Source organism: Caretta caretta, chromosome 1 (genome assembly GCF_965140235.1).
Source record: "Caretta caretta isolate rCarCar2 chromosome 1, rCarCar1.hap1, whole genome shotgun sequence".
In the NCBI taxonomy this organism is placed as follows: domain Eukaryota; kingdom Metazoa; phylum Chordata; order Testudines; family Cheloniidae; genus Caretta; species Caretta caretta.
The window spans coordinates 117,839,509-117,857,884 of NC_134206.1; the positions used below are offsets into that span (position 1 = coordinate 117,839,509).

The 18,376-nt window shown below is 41.1% G+C and overlaps 2 protein-coding genes across 8 annotated transcripts in view; both read right to left on the bottom strand.

The window, feature by feature from the left end:
• The window catches only part of LOC125639813 (interleukin-1 receptor-like 2), a 53,429-nt gene extending 52,915 nt beyond the window's left edge, over positions 1-514 (bottom strand). For both annotated transcript variants that reach the window (XM_075130402.1, XM_075130400.1), the window contains exon 1: positions 95-514. The gene's annotated coding sequence lies outside the window, so the exon portion shown is untranslated. The remainder of the gene's footprint in view (positions 1-94) is intronic.
• Positions 515-3,864: 3,350 nt separating this feature from the next.
• LOC125639791 (interleukin-1 receptor type 1) overlaps positions 3,865-18,376 on the bottom strand; it is an 80,686-nt gene continuing 66,174 nt past the window's right edge. For 5 of the 6 annotated variants that reach the window (XM_048857493.2, XM_075130413.1, XM_048857499.2 and 2 more), the window contains 4 exons: positions 12,618-12,763; positions 10,207-10,350; positions 8,995-9,159; positions 3,865-6,226 (listed from right to left, as the gene is read on the bottom strand). In XM_048857493.2, coding sequence (XP_048713450.1) covers positions 5,829-6,226; positions 8,995-9,159; positions 10,207-10,350; positions 12,618-12,763 — 853 coding nt within the window. In that variant the 3' untranslated portion in view covers positions 3,865-5,828. The remainder of the gene's footprint in view (positions 6,227-8,994; positions 9,160-10,206; positions 10,351-12,617; positions 12,764-18,376) is intronic. The other variant, XM_075130417.1, reaches the window with a different exon arrangement.

Consider the following 18,376-nt stretch of genomic DNA (forward strand, 5'->3'; position numbering starts at 1 on the left):
GGGGAAGAGACACTGGTGTCCCCACTACGAGGAGCAGGCCAGGTTCCAGATTGCTTCTCCCGTTTCTCCAGCTTTGGGAGGCAGAAGGTCTTACCTGTGGGTGGGTGGGTGGAGACGGGAGAGAGCTGACCCCTGGCTTCAGCTTGGTTGGGAGAGAGCCAGCTCCTAGCAGCCGCCTCCCAGGAGACACCAGCCAGCCCGCCCAGGGATGCTGCTCTGTGGGCTGCGCGGCAGGCACCGCTGGGAGAGGGAGGGGAAGGGGAGACTGGGGAGCAGACACGGGGAACTTGCTCCCGCCTGCCAACCCCCCGTCGTCTCTGGAGCGCCCCCAGGCGGCAGCGGCGTCACCCGGGCCCGCCACGGAGACTGGGCTCCGGGCTCCAAGCCCCGCTGCGCGGCCGCCGGAGCCTGGCGCTGGGAGCGGGCTGCAGGGGGGAAGGGAGCGGCTGGGGCTGGTCTCGCGGGGCCCTCGCGCCCAGAACAAGCCCTGCGTCTCCCCAGGGCCGCCCGCGGGAGGCGGTGGCCGCTGACCCCGCCCGAGAGCCCCGGCTCCTCCTCCCTCCCACGCCTGAGCAGCAGCAGGTGCAGCCTCCCTCCCCACCGCGCAGCCCCGGCCGGCCGGTTTGCAGCCGCTCGGGGCAGAGGGGACACGCCCCGCTCCGCTGCCGTGCGAGGCAGAGCGGCGGCAGGAAGCGGAGCTAAGGCACCGGAGCGAGAAGTCCCCTCGTCGGGGAGATTTAAAGCGCTTTAAATCGCCGCGATTTGGGATGTCAGCCAGGGGGCCGCGCGGATGCCGGGGCCAAGCGCGCGACAGGCAGCAGCAGGAAAAACAAGCCCGGGCCGAGGAGTTTAGCGTTTGCTTGAATATAAATTTGACATCTCCGCCCACGTGTCTTTCCGTGAACACGTGCAGGGAGGTATGTCACGCACTAGTACAAATACGGTTTATCAGACAGAACAGGTAAGTATTTTGGCTCCAGGCTCAGTGGAGTAATTTTCCTTTCAGTGCACTGGCTCAAAAGCAGCAGTTGCTCTCAGCGCACCTCTGGCTCACCGCATAAAATGTCTTGGGATCACAGCCTTTACGGGAAGTTATCTGTAAAGCCTGGTTGCCAGCCCCTGGCTTTTAACTCCTTTATTGAATTATGTTAAAGGAGAGAAGTGTCTTTTGAACATTTCTGTAGTACCTTTTATCGGGTCTCATTAATACTGTCTAGTGCTTGGATTTGTGAACTTCAGACCAAAAAAATGAAATCTAAGAGTCCCAAAAATGAATGGAGGCTTCATATTAAAGTTATCAAATAATAATAAAACACATCTACTCTACATACCAGTTTTAACCACCAACTTTTATCACTGATTTGGTCCATCTTACAGTTCGGCTGATATTCCTCATGTCTAGACAACAAATTTTCCAATATTAATGCAGTTTAGCCTTGATTAAAAGAATATTAGTTATCCAAAATTCCATTATCCCACACCAGATTGTCCCCAAAGAGGTACCATGTTGAAAATCAAAGGGACTATAGCAACATAAGTGTAGGTTTCAATGCCCCTCTGTCATGTACATTGGTCAAACTGGACAGTCTCTATGTAAAAGAAGAAATGGACACAAATCAGATGTCAAGAATTATAACATTCATAAACCAGTCGGAGAACACTTCAATCTCTCTGGTAAGGGGATTACAGACATGAAAGTTGCGATATTACAACAGAAAAACTTCAAAACCAGACTCCAGTGAGAGACTGCTGAATTGGAATTCATTTGCAAATTGGATACAATTAACTTAGGCTTGAATAGAGATTGGGAGTGGTTAAGTCATTATGCAAGGTAACCTATTTCCCCTTGTTTTTTCCTACCCCCCCTCCCCCCCGTTCCTCAGATATTCTTGTTAAACCCTGGATTTGTGCTGGAAATGGCCCACTTTGATTATCATACACATTGTAAGGAGAGTGATCACTTTAGATAAGCTATTACCAGCAGGAGAGTGGGGTGGGGGGAGAGAAAACCTTTTGAAGTGATAAACACCCATTTTTTCATGGTCTGTGTGTATAAAACATCCTCACTGCATTTTCCACTTTATGCATCCGATGAAGTGAGCTGTAGCTCACGAAAGCTTATGCTCAAATAAATTGGTTAGTCTCTAAGGTGCCACAAGTACTCCTTTTCTTTTAACATAAGTGTAGCATTTTACACCCAAAAGTGTCCCTGGCTCAGGGTTCTTACTGTCTTAAGCTTGTCTTTTGTCCAACAGTGAATGAACAGGAAAGTAACTAGAATAAGAGATAGTTATCCACATTTATTTAAACATTTATAACTCATCCCCACAATATTTGAGTATGACCTTAATTTTAAGTATGAAGGTTTTGTTTGTTGTTTTGTTAGGAAGGTGTTAGTTAATGTCAAAGGAAGTACAAAGGCGCTACCTGCCCTGCCACTCAGAGGGAGTGTTTCTACCTGGGCTCAGAATACAGGCAGTCCTTGACTTTATGGCGTTCTACTTACGATGAACAGCACTTACGTTTCTGAATTGACATCCTTTAACATTCGACTTACAATGTTTCTTTCGACTGTGACGCTTGGTCCCGCAATGGAGTGGATTGCGGTTCCGAGTTATGTTTTGACTTGTGATGCCATTTTCAGGAACCAATTGTGTCATAAGTCCGAGGACTGCCTGTACATACTTAGAACTGGAAGAGGAAGCAAGCAGAGCCAGCCAGAGAGAAAGCAGAGTGAATCTCTCTTCTCTCTGTCTGAGCCAAAAAGGTGGTCTTGGATTTTGACACAGGCCTGCAGAAAAAAAGTCTGTGATCCTTAGTCAGGAAATAAAGCTATGTCTACACTGCACACCTTACAATGGCACAGTGCCCCTCTCCTGCTAACAAAATAAAACCACCCCAACCAGAGAGCGCTTTTTGTCAGTAAAACTGTTGTCGGTCAGGAGTGTGGTTTTTTCACACCCTGACCAACGAAAGTTTTACTAACGAAAGTGCAGGTTAGACGTAGCCTTAGGTGAGTTTTACATTGGACATGTTTCCTACTGGTTTTATCACAAGTCCTTCAGAGGACACAGTAAAAAGTAGTCAGACCAGTCTGTGGTAAGTGGACAATTCTACTGTAGGATGGTACCCAGGGCAGTGGTGTTTACTTTGGTAGGATAACCAGCCACAGACATGGGGAAAGGCCTTGTAAATCTCTGTGAATCATGAAGGAAACAAAAGATGCTACAGAAAAGACACTGGGACAAAATAAAGCCAGTAGCCTTCAAAGAAACAGAGAGGGTTTAGGAGTCAGACTGGACTTCTGCTTGCTTTTCAGATTGCAAAGCTAGACACACACACCCCTTCCCAGAGCGATTGAATGAAAGTTCCTACCCAGATATCATTGTAGTAGCTGCCTTACAGAAGGGATTGGAAAATGAGGCAGTCTGACAGGCTAACAAGGACACTGTTCCAAGAATAGCATGTGGTGTTGAAAATCACTGGAATTTGAGTGGGAGGAGACCAAAGACACAGTAAGACAGGAGTTGAAGGAATGTAGTACAGACAGAAAGAATGATTGTGTGAAGACACGCAAGACATTGCATAGCAATAAAAACTAAGTGCAAGACCAAATAAATGTATTGCTTAGGTTGTCAGTTTAAACACAAAAATAGGAAATGCAATCATGAAGGTTCCTATGTCATCTACATGATTATATTTATACACCATCGATTCAGTTCACTATTGGGAGAAGCAAATGTTACCCTTGACTTCTGCCAACAAGTTCAATCTTCTGCGTTGTCATGTATTTTTACCAAATTTTGAAAGTTTTTCAAAACTGGAAGTTATATGTTAAAATCTAGTGGACAGTACAAAGAAAAATAAATTCAATATAACTTTAATAGGGACAAAATATACCACTGGAGTTTCTGATGTATCTTTTATGATACCATACACATTCAAATTTAATCTACCTAGCTTATCCCGCACTTTTCATCAGTAGATCTCCAAGCACTTTATAAAAGAAGCAAGTATTATTGCCATTTGACTCTTTGGAAAACTGAGGTACAGAGAGGCGAAGTGACTTGCCCATGTTCACACACCATGCCAGTGACAGAACTGGAAATAGAACCCAGAAAAACAAGTGTTACCCATATCACCTCTTGCAATTACTTAATTCATCATCATCATATTAGTCAAAATGAAGGGTTAATATTTGTACAGAAATTAACCCTTCAAGAGGTGCAAGATTATCCATTTTTTCTAAAGTACGTCAACAATAAAGCTGGGCATCTTCTACAGAATTGGTATCCTGATCCTCAACAAAATATAATTAATGGACAGTTTTGAAGCAAGGAATGTCAGAATGATCATACTGTAATCAGTATATGAAAATATTTAACTCAAGCCTGAGTAATTTATAGATTTTCATGGAAATATTTGAGCATCAATTCAAGAAAATTCAGAAATCAGGGGTTTTCAAAACACCTGTCTGACACTGTGTACACAGTCCATTTTTAGTAGTCAAGCAACAAGACTCCAAAATTGCACACAACATTAAATCTAATGACTTAAAATGTATATCTAAATATACAATATGTAAAATGTGGGCATTTTAATATTGCCATGGGAAACTTAACTTCTGTATCTCCTTATTCTTTAAATTTACAACCTTAATGCTATGTTAACAGGTTTCTGGAGGGCAGGAAGGTTCCCCTCAAAAACAAAGAAGAGAGGAAATCCTAGCTGGTCCACTTTGGAATGTGTACTAGGACATTTGTACAGCTCCACAGATTTCAAACTACACTACTATCTACATACCAAAACTCAAACGTAGCACAATAGTTCAGCAATTACGTCGTGTACATGATGAATTAAAAACAGCCAAGTTCAGGCATGCACAGTACATACTTTTAAAAATAACTTCATTAGCTATTTATTTTCCAAACTGTTATACACAGCAACAGTTACTCACTGTGGGCCAGCTACAAATGACACTTTAATATTTAGCCAATTGAGTTGACCCTGTGCAAAAAAACTGATTTTTGTTCGGAGTGGGATAATGTACAAATACACTTATCAGTTAACTCAATCATCTGAACAGATTTTCCTTAAACATTAAAAAAGGCAAAGATCAAACACTAAGCTTCAGCCCCAAAAGGATTTTTTTAAGATTGAAAACATTGGTTTATAATAAAAATGTTTCTAGCCTCACAGAATCAGCTACTGCAAGAGTTGCTCTAGAAAGTAACGCTGAAAAAAGGTTCCATTCTTTGACAGGCTAGTACAAGGTCCCCTTCTTGCCTTATGTCTCCCTCTCACCTCTCCCCTTGGACGATACCACATGATGTAATACAAGGATTCATCTTTTAGTAGATTGAATAAGTCCATAATTAATAGATTGCAACACATGAATGAACTAGAGTTTTGTTTCATTCAAAACTACAGGTTTCCAGACCCAAACCCATCATATAAAAGTCAGGATATAACCACACTATTTCCTTCATTTTCATCCTTTTTCTATTTGGAAAAAAACATGTCTTTAAAAGTGCAAAAAATGCTTTTCGTTTTCCTTACAAAAAATGTATTTCTTCAAGAAGTCCTGCAGTTCTTGCTACAGGCCACTGCAATATTGAAACAATGCTTCAGAGTGTTCTTTTGATCTGCTCAGGGGAATGGAACCCTGAATCAGCTTTTCAAATCTGCCAATGATGTTGTAGAGGCTTTAATCCTGTAAGCCTCCAAATGAGATGGCCAGTGTATAACTCATATGGGTACCCTACAACCAACCATTTAAAAAGCAATTGAAGTGAGCTGCTCACAGCTGTTAAAATTGAACTTGGGTGTCATCTTTGTAATGTTATTGTATGTGGAGAATTAAAGGCTGGTGGTAGTAACTGTAGTTCTGAGGGAGACAGAGTTTGTCTGGGTGGCATTTGGTATCGTACATTTTTCCAGAATTTTGTACTTGCCGAATGAGATCTCTCTGTGAAGTCCCCTTTCCATCTGATGGCCCCATGCTTTTGCTTAATATATTTGATGGATTCTGGCATGTTTGTGTAATCCTTTATTTTATCCAGTTCAATTAGAATAACTTTAATTCCATCACGGATAAGAGCATTGTACACGGCCAGTTGCTGTTCAGAAGTATCGTCTAACACACTATAACAGGATGATTCTGGTACTAACACAATTATCACTCTTCTACTTTGGTTGATTTTTTCATCAGCGACATTGACCACAGCTGTAAACAAAGAAAAGAAGAGAAAGGTTTTTTTACTCCTGTAAAAGCTTATACAATGTTTGTTACTTTCATATTGTGGCTGTTTAGTTTTCAGAAACAAAGATGTCTTACTTGTCTCCTTACTCCATATTATTCATTGATATTAAACCGGTAACTGTAAAAAGTTGGCATTGTTTAAAAAAAAATATATTGATTCCATACATATCTTTAGATAAAGCTACCAAATGTCATTAGTATATTAATACATGTAACAGGATTGCTTGCCCCTGTGCTTTAGAGCCTGGGGCTAAGCCAGCCCTGATTACAGGACAAGCCACACCTGAATTGAATCAAATGATCCCAGGGTAAAAGGCATCAGGAAAGCTGCAGGGAAGCGGCTCCTGCAGAGTGAAGCTGTGGGGGGGAGGTCTCCTGCAGTGGTCCCTGAGGAAGACACAGTTCCTGAGGGAAGACAGGCTGTGCCCAGCTTAAGCTGGGGGCAGGGGTGCTGTGTTATTATGATTGTTCTAGAACTCTGATAATTTAATAAAAAGGCCCAGACCCAAGAAGGGCTGTGATTGAACGAGACGGCATGGAGTTTGTTGAAAGAGTCCTGAAGAAGAGGAAAACCGGGGCAGGCCGCTGCAGAGGCACCCATTGGCCACGAGAGGGTGGTTGGGTGGCAGCTGGCCCTGGTACACTAAGTATGTTGCAACTAGATCATCAGGAATAAGTATCAGTGTGAAAAAACTCAAATTCCTATGAAAACTAAAGCAAAAATACTCCGCCTTAAATCAGACGGCTCAAGGAAGTAAATTTCAAACAAGAGGACCCCCACCCATGAGAAGGCCTGCTAACATAACTAGAAAGTTCTAGAAAATGACAGCAAAAGCATACCAGCCAATCTGAGGCCTGTCCTACACTACAGAGTTAGGTTAATGTATGGCAGCTTATGTCGACCTGACTTTGTAAGGGTCTACACTACAACGTTGCTCCCACTGATGTAAGTCGCACGCTATACTGACGTAATAACTCCACCTTCGTGAGAGGCATAGCACTTAGGTTGATGTAGTTAGAGTGACACAGTGTCTGTGTAGACACTGAATATCAGGGGGTAGCCATGTTAGTCTGCATCCACAAAAACATCAAGGAGTCCGGTGGCACCTTAAAGACTAACAGATTTATTTGGGGATAAGCTTTAAGTGGTTTTTTACCCATGAAAGTTTATGCCCAAATAAATCTGTTAGTCTTTAAGGTGCCACCGGACTCGGTGTTTTTGTGTAGACACTGTGTTACTTACATCGACTGTTGGCGGTCAACCCCATGCGGGGCTCACAGTTGGGGCCTGACATCCACCACACTGCCCTACTTAAGTCAGTGCAAGCACTCCTGATGAGGATGCACAACACCAGCTGGAAGAGTGTAGCGTGGACACGAAACACCACTGTAATTATTTGCAGTGGCTTTACGGCAACCTAATATACGTCAATTTTGTAGTGTAGATAAGGCATCAGCCACAGACACCTAGTGTAGGGCAAGCAGTGTAAATATTCGTTTTAGTAAAAATAAGTTATCTGCATTACTAAGGATTTATTCAGAAATATGAATGCCTTCTGCTAAAATTATATCTTAAGACAAAAGCATGTGTAATCCACACACCACCTGGGTGTGGTGTTCTGTCCCCTCTTGTGGCATCAACACCACCGAGAGAAAGAGAAAGATTAATGAGTCTGCTCTACAGCCTTAGCTAAGAGGCATATGGCTTTTAGCTCATGCATTAGAGGCTCACGCACTAAGCTCCAGAGATCCCAGGTTCGATCCTACCCGCCAATGACCAGGGTCTGTCAGTGTTCATATGGAAAAGCTTGCTTTTCCAGAACTAAGCACATATTGCTTAGTTTGACAAACTTCCAATAGAAACTTATTTGGTTAAACAATTTGGAAAAAACAGACCAACTTTTAAGCTTGGTTTTAATTATTTTATAGTGCATAAGTACAGCTGAAAGTGTATACAAGACGGTACATGAATAACTCAGTGTTATCCCCACCTTCTCCTCAGGAAAGCAATCAGTGAACTATCTTTCCTCAATTTCAGCGCCAAATGTTAGAATCTTAATTTCAGCAAAATATGGCAAAAGAAACATTCCCTTTTTAAAAGCACTTGGAGAACACATTGTTTTGCTCATATTTGGATTAGAGTCATGCATTTTCTCATCTCTTACTGATCTTTTCTGATACCGGACACAAAAGAGTTGCTTTGTAATAATTTTTATGTTAAGTTGAATCATTTTGCCACACTTAAGTGCCCTCTCCCCTCTCATTGCCAGATGAGTCATTCACATTTTATTTGCTCTTCATGGGCTTCGGTCAGAGTGGAAAAGTAAAGAGGTACATTTGCCGGAGGTGAAATGACATGCACTTCCCTTCCTTTGCAAGTGCTGCTTTGCCATTGTCCCTGACCCTGTGGACAATGAAGGCTGTTGCCAGTCCTCTCCCTCCAATCAGCACACCAGTACCAGCTGCTTAGGCTAGCTACATATTAAAGGAAGAACTAGGAGCTGATCAGAGAAAAAGCAGACAGGGCTTTATGGAAGCACCAAGCACAGTACCTCCACATTACCCATGGGATTACAGAGGAGGGAGGAAAAGGGATAAGAGACTGCCTACGCTAATCAGGCTGCCTGGGGCACACAAGTTTGCTTATCTCCATTTCAAGGTTACTTGCAGCTCACCTTTGAGACTGGTGAGAGAAAACATAGAAATTCCAATTTTTTAAAAAAAAATCTTACCTTGTCCTGGTAAATCATCCCTTCCAAGTATAAAGAGATTGTATCCACACTGTCTCTCTAAAACCTCAGGTAATATCTTTAGCACAAAGATATCTGGTGAGGAGAGGCAGCTTACTCTGTTTTTTGGATACAGCACATATGCATCATAGATCTTCCCATCTGAAACTAAACAAGGTAAGCAAAATGATTAAGACCAAAAAGTGTATTTAATAAGAAAGTAAACTATAGTTTTCCCCACACAACACTGCCATGGGCACAAATCCTTTAATTAAAGTTACTGTAGTGTGAGTAATTATACTTACGTAAGTAATAGTGTGTACACGTAGACCATTAAACTTTAATATGCAAAGGTGTAAAATTGATTACCTTTGAACAGTCTTGCTCTACACTAAATAAAAAAAGCATTATCACCAAACTATCTGGTTCAAGTACAGCATGTTATTTAAGTTCCAAGTTACTCATAACTGGTGTTTACTGCTTATGACCTGAAGTTAAAACAAACAAAACAAACACTATTCAGAACGATCAGGAGTGTTCTGATGTATCTGGAACAAAATTTCCAGTAAGGCCCGATTTAATAAACTTTGTACAACTGAAGTAATTACCTCAGTGCAGTTATTAAATACATTTTACTTCTCTCATGGTACATTTCCTCTCTTAGATTCTCACGATTGATCTAAATTCCAGTATTCTGCTCTCTTGTGTATGGCATTCCCATTGCTAATGCAAATTCCAGGAACACAGAGAAAGCCGAATATCAGTCCAAAATATGGGTCTGAGAGAAATTGTCTTTAAAAAACATGTAGATGCTTAGGATTTTTCTCTGCACTCTTTTACAAAAATGCACTTTCATATGATTTATTAGTACTCTTCCAAACAGTAATTAAAGGGAAGGTAGCTTGAGAACATATTACAAGTGGAGAATACTTCAGCCAGCCATTTTAAGGCAAACAGCAATACAGTACATTAACAAGTCAGCACACTGCTATCAAATATACAAGCCAATCACTGCCATTTTAGAAATCTGAAGCATTTTAAATAATCTAAGTCAGAAAATCTGCAAATAGTTTTCATCATACATCTCAAAAATGTAAATGCACCCACTTTGGGAGAAACTCCAAATGGGATCACTCTCACTCCAGGATCATTTCTTGAACGCATTCCCAATTAGATTTTAAATACTGTAATCTTTTTTCTTAAGAAAACACATACCTTCTTTACTCAGAAAAGGATGGCAGGAGTTCCGATACCAAAGCACAATGTCAATCTTGAGTAGCTTGTAGACAAACACAGCAACAACTAATACAAATACCAGTGAAACAAGTCCTCCAATCAAGTAACCCTGAATGTTTGGAGCTGCATTAGCAAAGGGGGGAAAAAAGATACATTGGAACTGCAGCATGTGTCAAATGAAACATTCAAAACATTTTCTACAATCCAACAATTTGGTCTCTTAAAACCAGCTACTTGTGTAAGGATTCAAACCATGCAACCAGCAAACAAGAAAAGACTAAAGATTCTTCCTGTATGGTTTCAACATAAAACTGTTATTGGCCATCCTGCTAGTTAACCCAGAATGCATGCCGTCTTGTCTCAACAGAGGACATCTTTCAGTCAAAAATGTTACCATACAAATGCAAAGAAATTGTATTTTCCAACCAGAAAAGAAATGCTGATGTTTATGCTGACAAGACAACTGACTCAGAATTCTCAGACAAGTTTGAGTTAGGACTTGTCTACACAAATATTCAATTTGCAGCAAGCTGGGGTGTGAATCTACCCCACACTGTGTAGTTCTCTTTGAAACAGAACTAGTTCAATATTCCTCTAACAAACTGTGAATGTGCATCAGGAGGGTGCACCCCGACAGTTAATCCATGGCAGGCTAAGAGAGGTAGATTCACAGCCTAACTTGCAGTGAACTAAATCTTTATGTAAGCAAGCCTTTGTTAAAAAATTGGCACATGGTTGTAGAAAAAAAAGTAAGTAGTAAGACAATCCCACAAGAAGACAAAGAAAAGCGAACACATAAATGTGTTCTCTTGTTACATCATATGCTCTCTGGAACTGGAACAGGAACGATCATTTATTAAATGACTGTCCTGTGTCTAGCACAGTGGGCGACCAATATGGTAGAGGTTTCTAAGTGCTAATGCTGTGTAAGCAGCAACAACTGAAAATTCCCAATTACCTGAGTGGGAGTTGTTAGCACTCAGCACTGCAGAAAATAGCCCATGTTTATTTAAGTGACTAAATATGGTTTTAAGAGCACAACTTTAGGCACCCAAACTTTGATAATTTGGGATATTAACAGAATGAGACCAGCCACAAGTAGTAATTTTGTAGTATGAACTACATTACAGGAGTATTGTATTGTCTCACTTTAGTGCAATCTGTGCTCTGTAGTTGCATTAATGGAGGATTAAGATCCACAGTCAGAAAAAGTCCCAAAGAGATGCAATATCTCTGTAGGGTCCATTCTCATGGATGAAGTTGCATCCATTGTGGAATGCAAGTTTGCTTTTTGTACTCAAAAACAGCTTTGGGCTTTGCTTTAAAGTAGTATTTTTAAGTCTTATAAGCCTCCCCACTCTGCTATGCCTTTATGAACTCTAGCTCCCTCTTCCACTCTCCTTTATGGCACACTAAGCCAGTGGTTCTCAACCAGGGGTACACAGAGATCTCCCAGGGGGTATGTCAACTCATCTAGATATTGTCTACTTTCACAACAGGCTACATGAAAAACACGAGTGAAGTCAGTACAAATTAAATTTCATTCAATGACTTGTTTATACTGCTCTGTATACTACATCAGTGTGCCTCAACCTGTTAATCATGATTTATTTTATAATTATACGGTAAAAATGAGAAAGTATAAGCAATTTTTCAATAATAGTGTGCTGTGACACTTGTGTGTTTTTATGTCTGATTTTGTAAGCAAGTAGTTTTTAAGAGACTTGGGTACACAAGACAAATCAGACTTCTGAAAGGGGTACAGTGGGGTACAGTAAACTGCTGATTATGTGCTGAGTCACAATGAATTTGGCAATAGGGACTTTTTAAATGTTTCACACATTCCACATTAAACAAAGCAAAATCTACACTCTGGGACAAAAAACAGAGTGTACAACGGGGGAGTGGTGTGTGCATGGAATTCCTGCCTATCTGTTATGGAGTGATGAGGATAGAGGGAATCAAAGAAGCAGCAGCAGCCACTGCTATATATATTCTCTTGTCCTCCTCCACACCTCAACAAAACAGTAGTAGTAGTAATCTACCATGTCTGGAATAAGCTAATTATAAATTTGTTTCCATTTATTTTTTTACTGAAAAATATTTCATTGATATTTTCTGAAAGGCTGTTGAATTGAAATACAGAGTCCAAAGTTTATTAAAACTGATAGTGTATTTAAATGTGGTAATAGAAAGAATGTAGAATACTTTAACATTAGTATCCAATTGTAACATCCCAGTCATTTCTGTTTAATACAGAGCTGCTTTACACAGTTATAGCCAATTATGGTTGATACTAGCTGAATCTTTATTGAACTGTTCCCTTTTCATTAATTTCTCATTACATGATCAGGTTAGAATTGTAGTTATAAAATTATTTTATATCTTACCTGGGTGTTTTAGTACAACGTATGCTACAGCTTCACCATAGGGATGCAAAACATGACAGAAAAACTTGTGAGAATAATCCTTACTTTTCACTTCTGAAATGTTGAATCTTGCTCCAATTATAAAACCACCTCCCTGGGAAGGTTTTCTATCATCACAAAAAAAAACCCCGCCCGTGGATAGAGAAATTATATATTAGAATTTCAATATGGACTAGGCAGACTTAACTGCAAATACAAGAAAGTTCACTTTTACCCTCAAGAGTGTATTAAGCAAGTAGAATTCAGGTCACTTGTGAGCAAACATTGATATTAGGAGTCAGGACTTTATAGTACAAAGCCTAGTGTCAGCAAAATAATGTACCAGAGCCAAGGGTTTGAAACTACACAGATGGAACAATGATATTATACAGGTTGAATTACTGCCCACATTAGAACATTTAAACTTCTGTGGGAATTGCTGTCAGGTACTGTGCCTCCATATTTTCAGTTCTGATACTGTTGCTGGCCACTTTAAAAAATAGCTCCTTTCCATACCGACTGAGCTTTGGTTAAAACTGATTTAGCTGACATTATGGCTTTATAATTTAAAAGATAGATGAGGACAGGTTGCAAACTGATTTAGTTGTATTGGCATCCCATAAGAACAGTTACATACTTTACAGTAGCCAGGGGTCTTCGAGATGTTCTGTCCATATGGATTCCACACTTGGTGTTCATGTACCCCATACATGAAAGATCAGGTTCTTTTGACCAGCAGTGTCCACTGGGGCCATGCCGGTCCCCTAAGCATCCTCTTAACTCCCTCACCCAAGAGCGTAAAGTGCGGAGCAGGGCCTCAGTGCCTTCACCAATACAGAATCCCAGGGGAGTAGGATTCCATAATAGGGAAGGAGGGCAGGTCATGGGATTCTTGTGGACAAAACATCTCGAACCACAGTACTGTAAGAAAATAACCATTCATTCCAAGTTTGTGTCCACATGGTGGGTGCTAGGAGCCTTATTTAAAAGATTGTAGGACAGCCTTACCAAAATGAAGCTTCTTACAAGACATAGCTTTAGTAAAGTGTGTACCAAACTACGTAACTGCCCTATAAATTTCAGAAATAGACCACCTGAGTTCTAGTGGAATGAGCTCAGCTGTGCCTATGTGGCTTTAAGCTGGCTAGGCTAACTCATTAAGGTACTCTTGCATAGCTAGAAAGCCATTTTGATAACTTCTGTGAGGTTACTGCCTGATTCCTAAACATATCCACGAAGGACATGAACGGTCTGGGTGTTCCTAAATGGTTTTGTCCTGTTCAGCAAATAGAACGTTCTTACTGCATAAAGTGTGTGAAGTTTATTAGTAATGCTAAACCACACTCCAAGCCTTTCACTGCACTGCAGCAGTGTCCACACAGTGTGCTGTAAGCTGGTGTGCTGATGGTTCACACCTTGGTTTGTGACACAGTAATTTGCCATGTAGACAAGTCCTTGGGCCACTGGCTGCCAAGCTTGAGACAAATCTAACATTAACTCTTTTGTCTCAGTTCCAAGAGTCTTGAGAGGGAAACAATGTCTCATTTCTGGAGTGATGTTCCTTTCTCAAGGAAATCAACATGTGGATCTAAGTAGACAACTGGGACATCTCAGCATTGCAGCTTGGAGTTGGAATCATGGCTGATGGGGTGCACTAGCTAAGGAGGACTGGAGGGAGGACTGAGCCTTAACTACTTCCTTCTTCTCCATATCTGAGATGGCTTTTATGGAGTACTCTAGAAGAAAAAAAACTTTAGGTGGCCAACCCTAGTGTGACACTCTATACCCCTGGGGAACACCTTTGAAGCCACATATTCATTGTTGGTATATATTTGTGACATTTCATATAAAGCATGCCATGTGAGGTATCGTGGGAAAGATTATGATCTGCTGAAACCCACTGTTGCATCTAAACATACATCCGATGAAGTGAGCTGTAGCTCACGAAAGCTTATGCTCAAATAAATTTGTTAGTCTCTAAGGTGCCACAAGTACTCCTTTTCTTTTTGTAAATATGTACAGTAGCTCCTTGCTAAACATTGTAGTTCTATTCCTGAAAAATGCTACTTTAAGCAAAATGATGTTAAGTGAATCCAATTTCCCCAAAAGAATTAATGTACATGGGGGTGGGAGGTTAAGTTCCAGGGAAAATAAATACACATACACACACACTCACTCTATAAGTTTTAAACAAACAATTTAATACTGTACACAGCAATGATGATTGTTAAGCTTGGTTGAGGTGGTGGAGTCAGAGGGTGGGACATTTCCCAGGGAATGCCTTACTGCTAAATGATGAACTAGCATTCGGCTGAGCCCTCAAGGGTTAACACGTTGTTAATGTAGCCTCTCACTCTACAAGGCAGCACAAATGGAGGGAGGAGACACAGCATGGCAGTGGCTGCAAACACTGGAAACTGAAAGGAGTGATGAACCCACGCTATCCCACTGGAGCGCACCACTCCCTCCACTTTCCAAAGTGCTGGGGGGGGGGGGAATGCATGTATGTGTGAGTCAAAAACCATTAACAGCCATTGTCCTGCTAGGGAGTTACAATTCAATGACTAACTTGCACAAGGCCACACCAGGGGAATTGCTCAATCTTGCCTGGGGACTCAGCAATGCCCACCAGACATGCCTGGACTTGTGTTCTCCAAGCACATGGACTAAGGGTATAAAACAGAACCCATGCTTGGCCTTTTCTCCTCCCCACCTATGCTGCAAGCAACAAGGACACTCAGAAGATTGAAGACTCCTACAGAGGAGACTAGCCCAGGTTTCAAGGGTGAAACCTGTGCACTATGAACTGCAATATCCAGTAGCATGAGAAAAACTGCTTAATCTAGATGTTGCCCAGTCTAATAGGGTTGAGAGTGTAGACTGCATGCTTATATTTTATTTTGGTAACCACTCTGACTTTTTGCCTAATCACTTAAAATCTGTCTTTTGTACTCAATAAACTTGTTTTACTGTTTATCTTTACAAGTGAGTTTGCCTGAAGCACTTGGTAAATCTAATCAGGTTTACAAAGGCTGGTATATGTATATCCACTTTCCATTGATGAAGTGGTGAACCAATTAATAAACTTGCATTTCTCAAGAAACGGTCTTGAGAAGTGCAAGACAGTATATTCCTAAGGTACAAGGCTGGGAGATGGGGGCGAGGGGGGGGAATTGGCTGGTGCCTTTCTCTGTGTGATTCATGAGTGGCTCTGGGAGAATTCGTGCAATCTAGCTGGGTATGTGGCTCCACATGCAGTTGTGCTGAGTGATAACAGCGCCTGGAAGGATTTGCTGCTTGTCACTAGCAAAGAATTGTCAGAGACAGCCCAGGCTGCAGAGTTAAGGGGGCACAGTGGTCCCACAGTCCTAGACTGAACCCTGGGGATCCTGTCACACCTACCCTTTGGAGTCTGTTTGGAAATAGAGCAGCAGATGGAGCACCAATAAGGTATATGACCTTCACCTAAATCAAAATGGCATCTAAGAGGGCCCATCATTGAATGGCGTAGAAGCATCACAGGAGAAGTATGTCAAACCCTGGAGATTTAGTTTCTGCCATAGTGGCTCAAGTCCTGGTATCAAAGGGAGAGGGCGGGGTTCTGCACCTACCTACAGAAAAGAATTTTATTAAGCCAACAGGGACATTAAAAGAACTAGCTTAACAACTATATTAACTAATCACTAACACTAACTACAATAGAGTTGCAGAGAAGCAGCCTGACTCTGCCCGGGTTCCATCTTGCTACCATCGATGGCAAAAAGGAATCGAGGGATGGTTGGTCCCCTCCCACGAGTGAGGTAAAGGAGCACGAGGATACCTAGGGAACAAGCACAGTCCCAACTGAATTTGATTTGGCCAAATGAATCCAATTTTGTGTGCCTGCACACCAAGAGTAGGATCCATGTGAACAATCACTTGAAAAAGAATACTAGCTTCTACCCTCCCCATAAATCATTCTATGTGGTTCATCATCCAGCATTTTTGGCTTCTCAGTGGATAAGCATTCTGTCATGCTCCTGATGGGTAGCTGGGAGGCATGTTGGGAAGACTCCTACTAATTAACAGGACCAGCAACAGTTGGCAAATCATTCAAGCTTACACAAAGCTGACTACAGAGTCTGTTTATAGAAACAAAAAAAATCAGCTAATATAGCCCATGCTAACAGTGTGGCTCTGTCCTCTAGTGATTAGCCCATGTACAGAGATTTCTGAATTTGCTGCTGCTGTTGAACTATGGAAACTGGCTCTTCAGTTCAAGGGGTAAAGCTTATACTTGTAGATCACAGAGGTCTCTGTTTCAGTCCCAGTTATCACCTCCTCCAGAGGCACAGTGTTATATGTGCAGCAGAAAAGTACATCTGTACTTGAGCTCAGCCCCAAGTGCCTATCAGGAGCTCATCCTTCAAAAGGGTGTAAGGAGGAAGCAATAAAGAGAAACAGGTAAGACAGGATTAGGACAAGAAATAGCAGAGAAAGAATCAGGCCAAAATTTTCACACTGTAGTGCCTGAAATTAGATACCTAAAGTGTTTTTTGGAGATTCCCAGGTATCCAACAGCTCCAGCTGACTTCAAGGGCAGCTGCATGTATTCAACACCTCTGAAAATTAGGTTACCGAGGATCTATATTTTTAGGCACCCAAGCTGAAAAGTTTTGCTTAGGTCAAAACTAACAATAATTAACTTACTCCTGGTGCCTCAGTTATGTGGGACACTAAGGTTTAGAGGTGAGCAGGGAACGTTAGTTATTTTTGTAGCCTGTGAGACTATAATACAACAAAAATAATTCACCCTATAAATCTAAAGGAAGAAAGTAAAACTAAAATTAAAGAATTTTCCTGAGGAGTGGGTTGGCATTTAATATTCTCAAAAATAAAGTGAAATAAATAAATAAAGAAATAAATTAAATAAAACAAAAAAGGTGAATGTGTCAATCTTCTCTAAACAAGAAAATGTTTTATGAAGCTTCAACTTGATTCAGTGGCAGATGTTATGTAATTTGTGAACCTGGCCACCGCATACATGCAGGCAGAGCAGCCAATCTTAAAAGAACTCAAGGAAACACCTATTTTATGTATAATGAATTGTTCCCATACTGGCAAACTGGGGCTAGTTTTCCACTGGGGCTGGTTGAGAGCAGCCTTTAATCTATGGATGAAAAGTGCTAAATATAATCATGCTATTATGAATTTCCAAAATCTAGATAAGCTGGCCTCAATAAATTACTTACAGAAAAAACAGGTAATTATTAAATGCATGGCAAATTTGTTGAACATGAAGTACTTTCAGTGGTCTGTTGGCATTCATTAGGGAAGACTGAAAAAAGTGGGTTTGTTTAGTCTGGAGAAGAGAAGACTGAGAGGGGACATAACAGTTTTCAAATATATAAAAGGTTGTTACAATGAGGAAGGAGAAAAATTGTTCTCATTAACCTCTGAGGAGAGGACAAGAAGCAATGGGCTTAAATTGCAGCAAGGGAGGCTTAGGTTGGACATTAGGAAAAACTTCTGAACTGTCAGGGTAGTTAAGCACTTGAATAAATTGCCTAGGGAGGTTGTGGAATCTACATCATAGGAGATTTTTAAGAGCAGGTTAGACAAACACTTAACAGGGATGGTCTAGAAGATAATACTTAGTCCTGCCATGAGTACAGCAGACTGGACTAGATGACCTCTTGAGGTCTCTTCCAGTTCTATGATTAGACACTATTTTGTCCAACAGTTACTTTTATGGATGATTC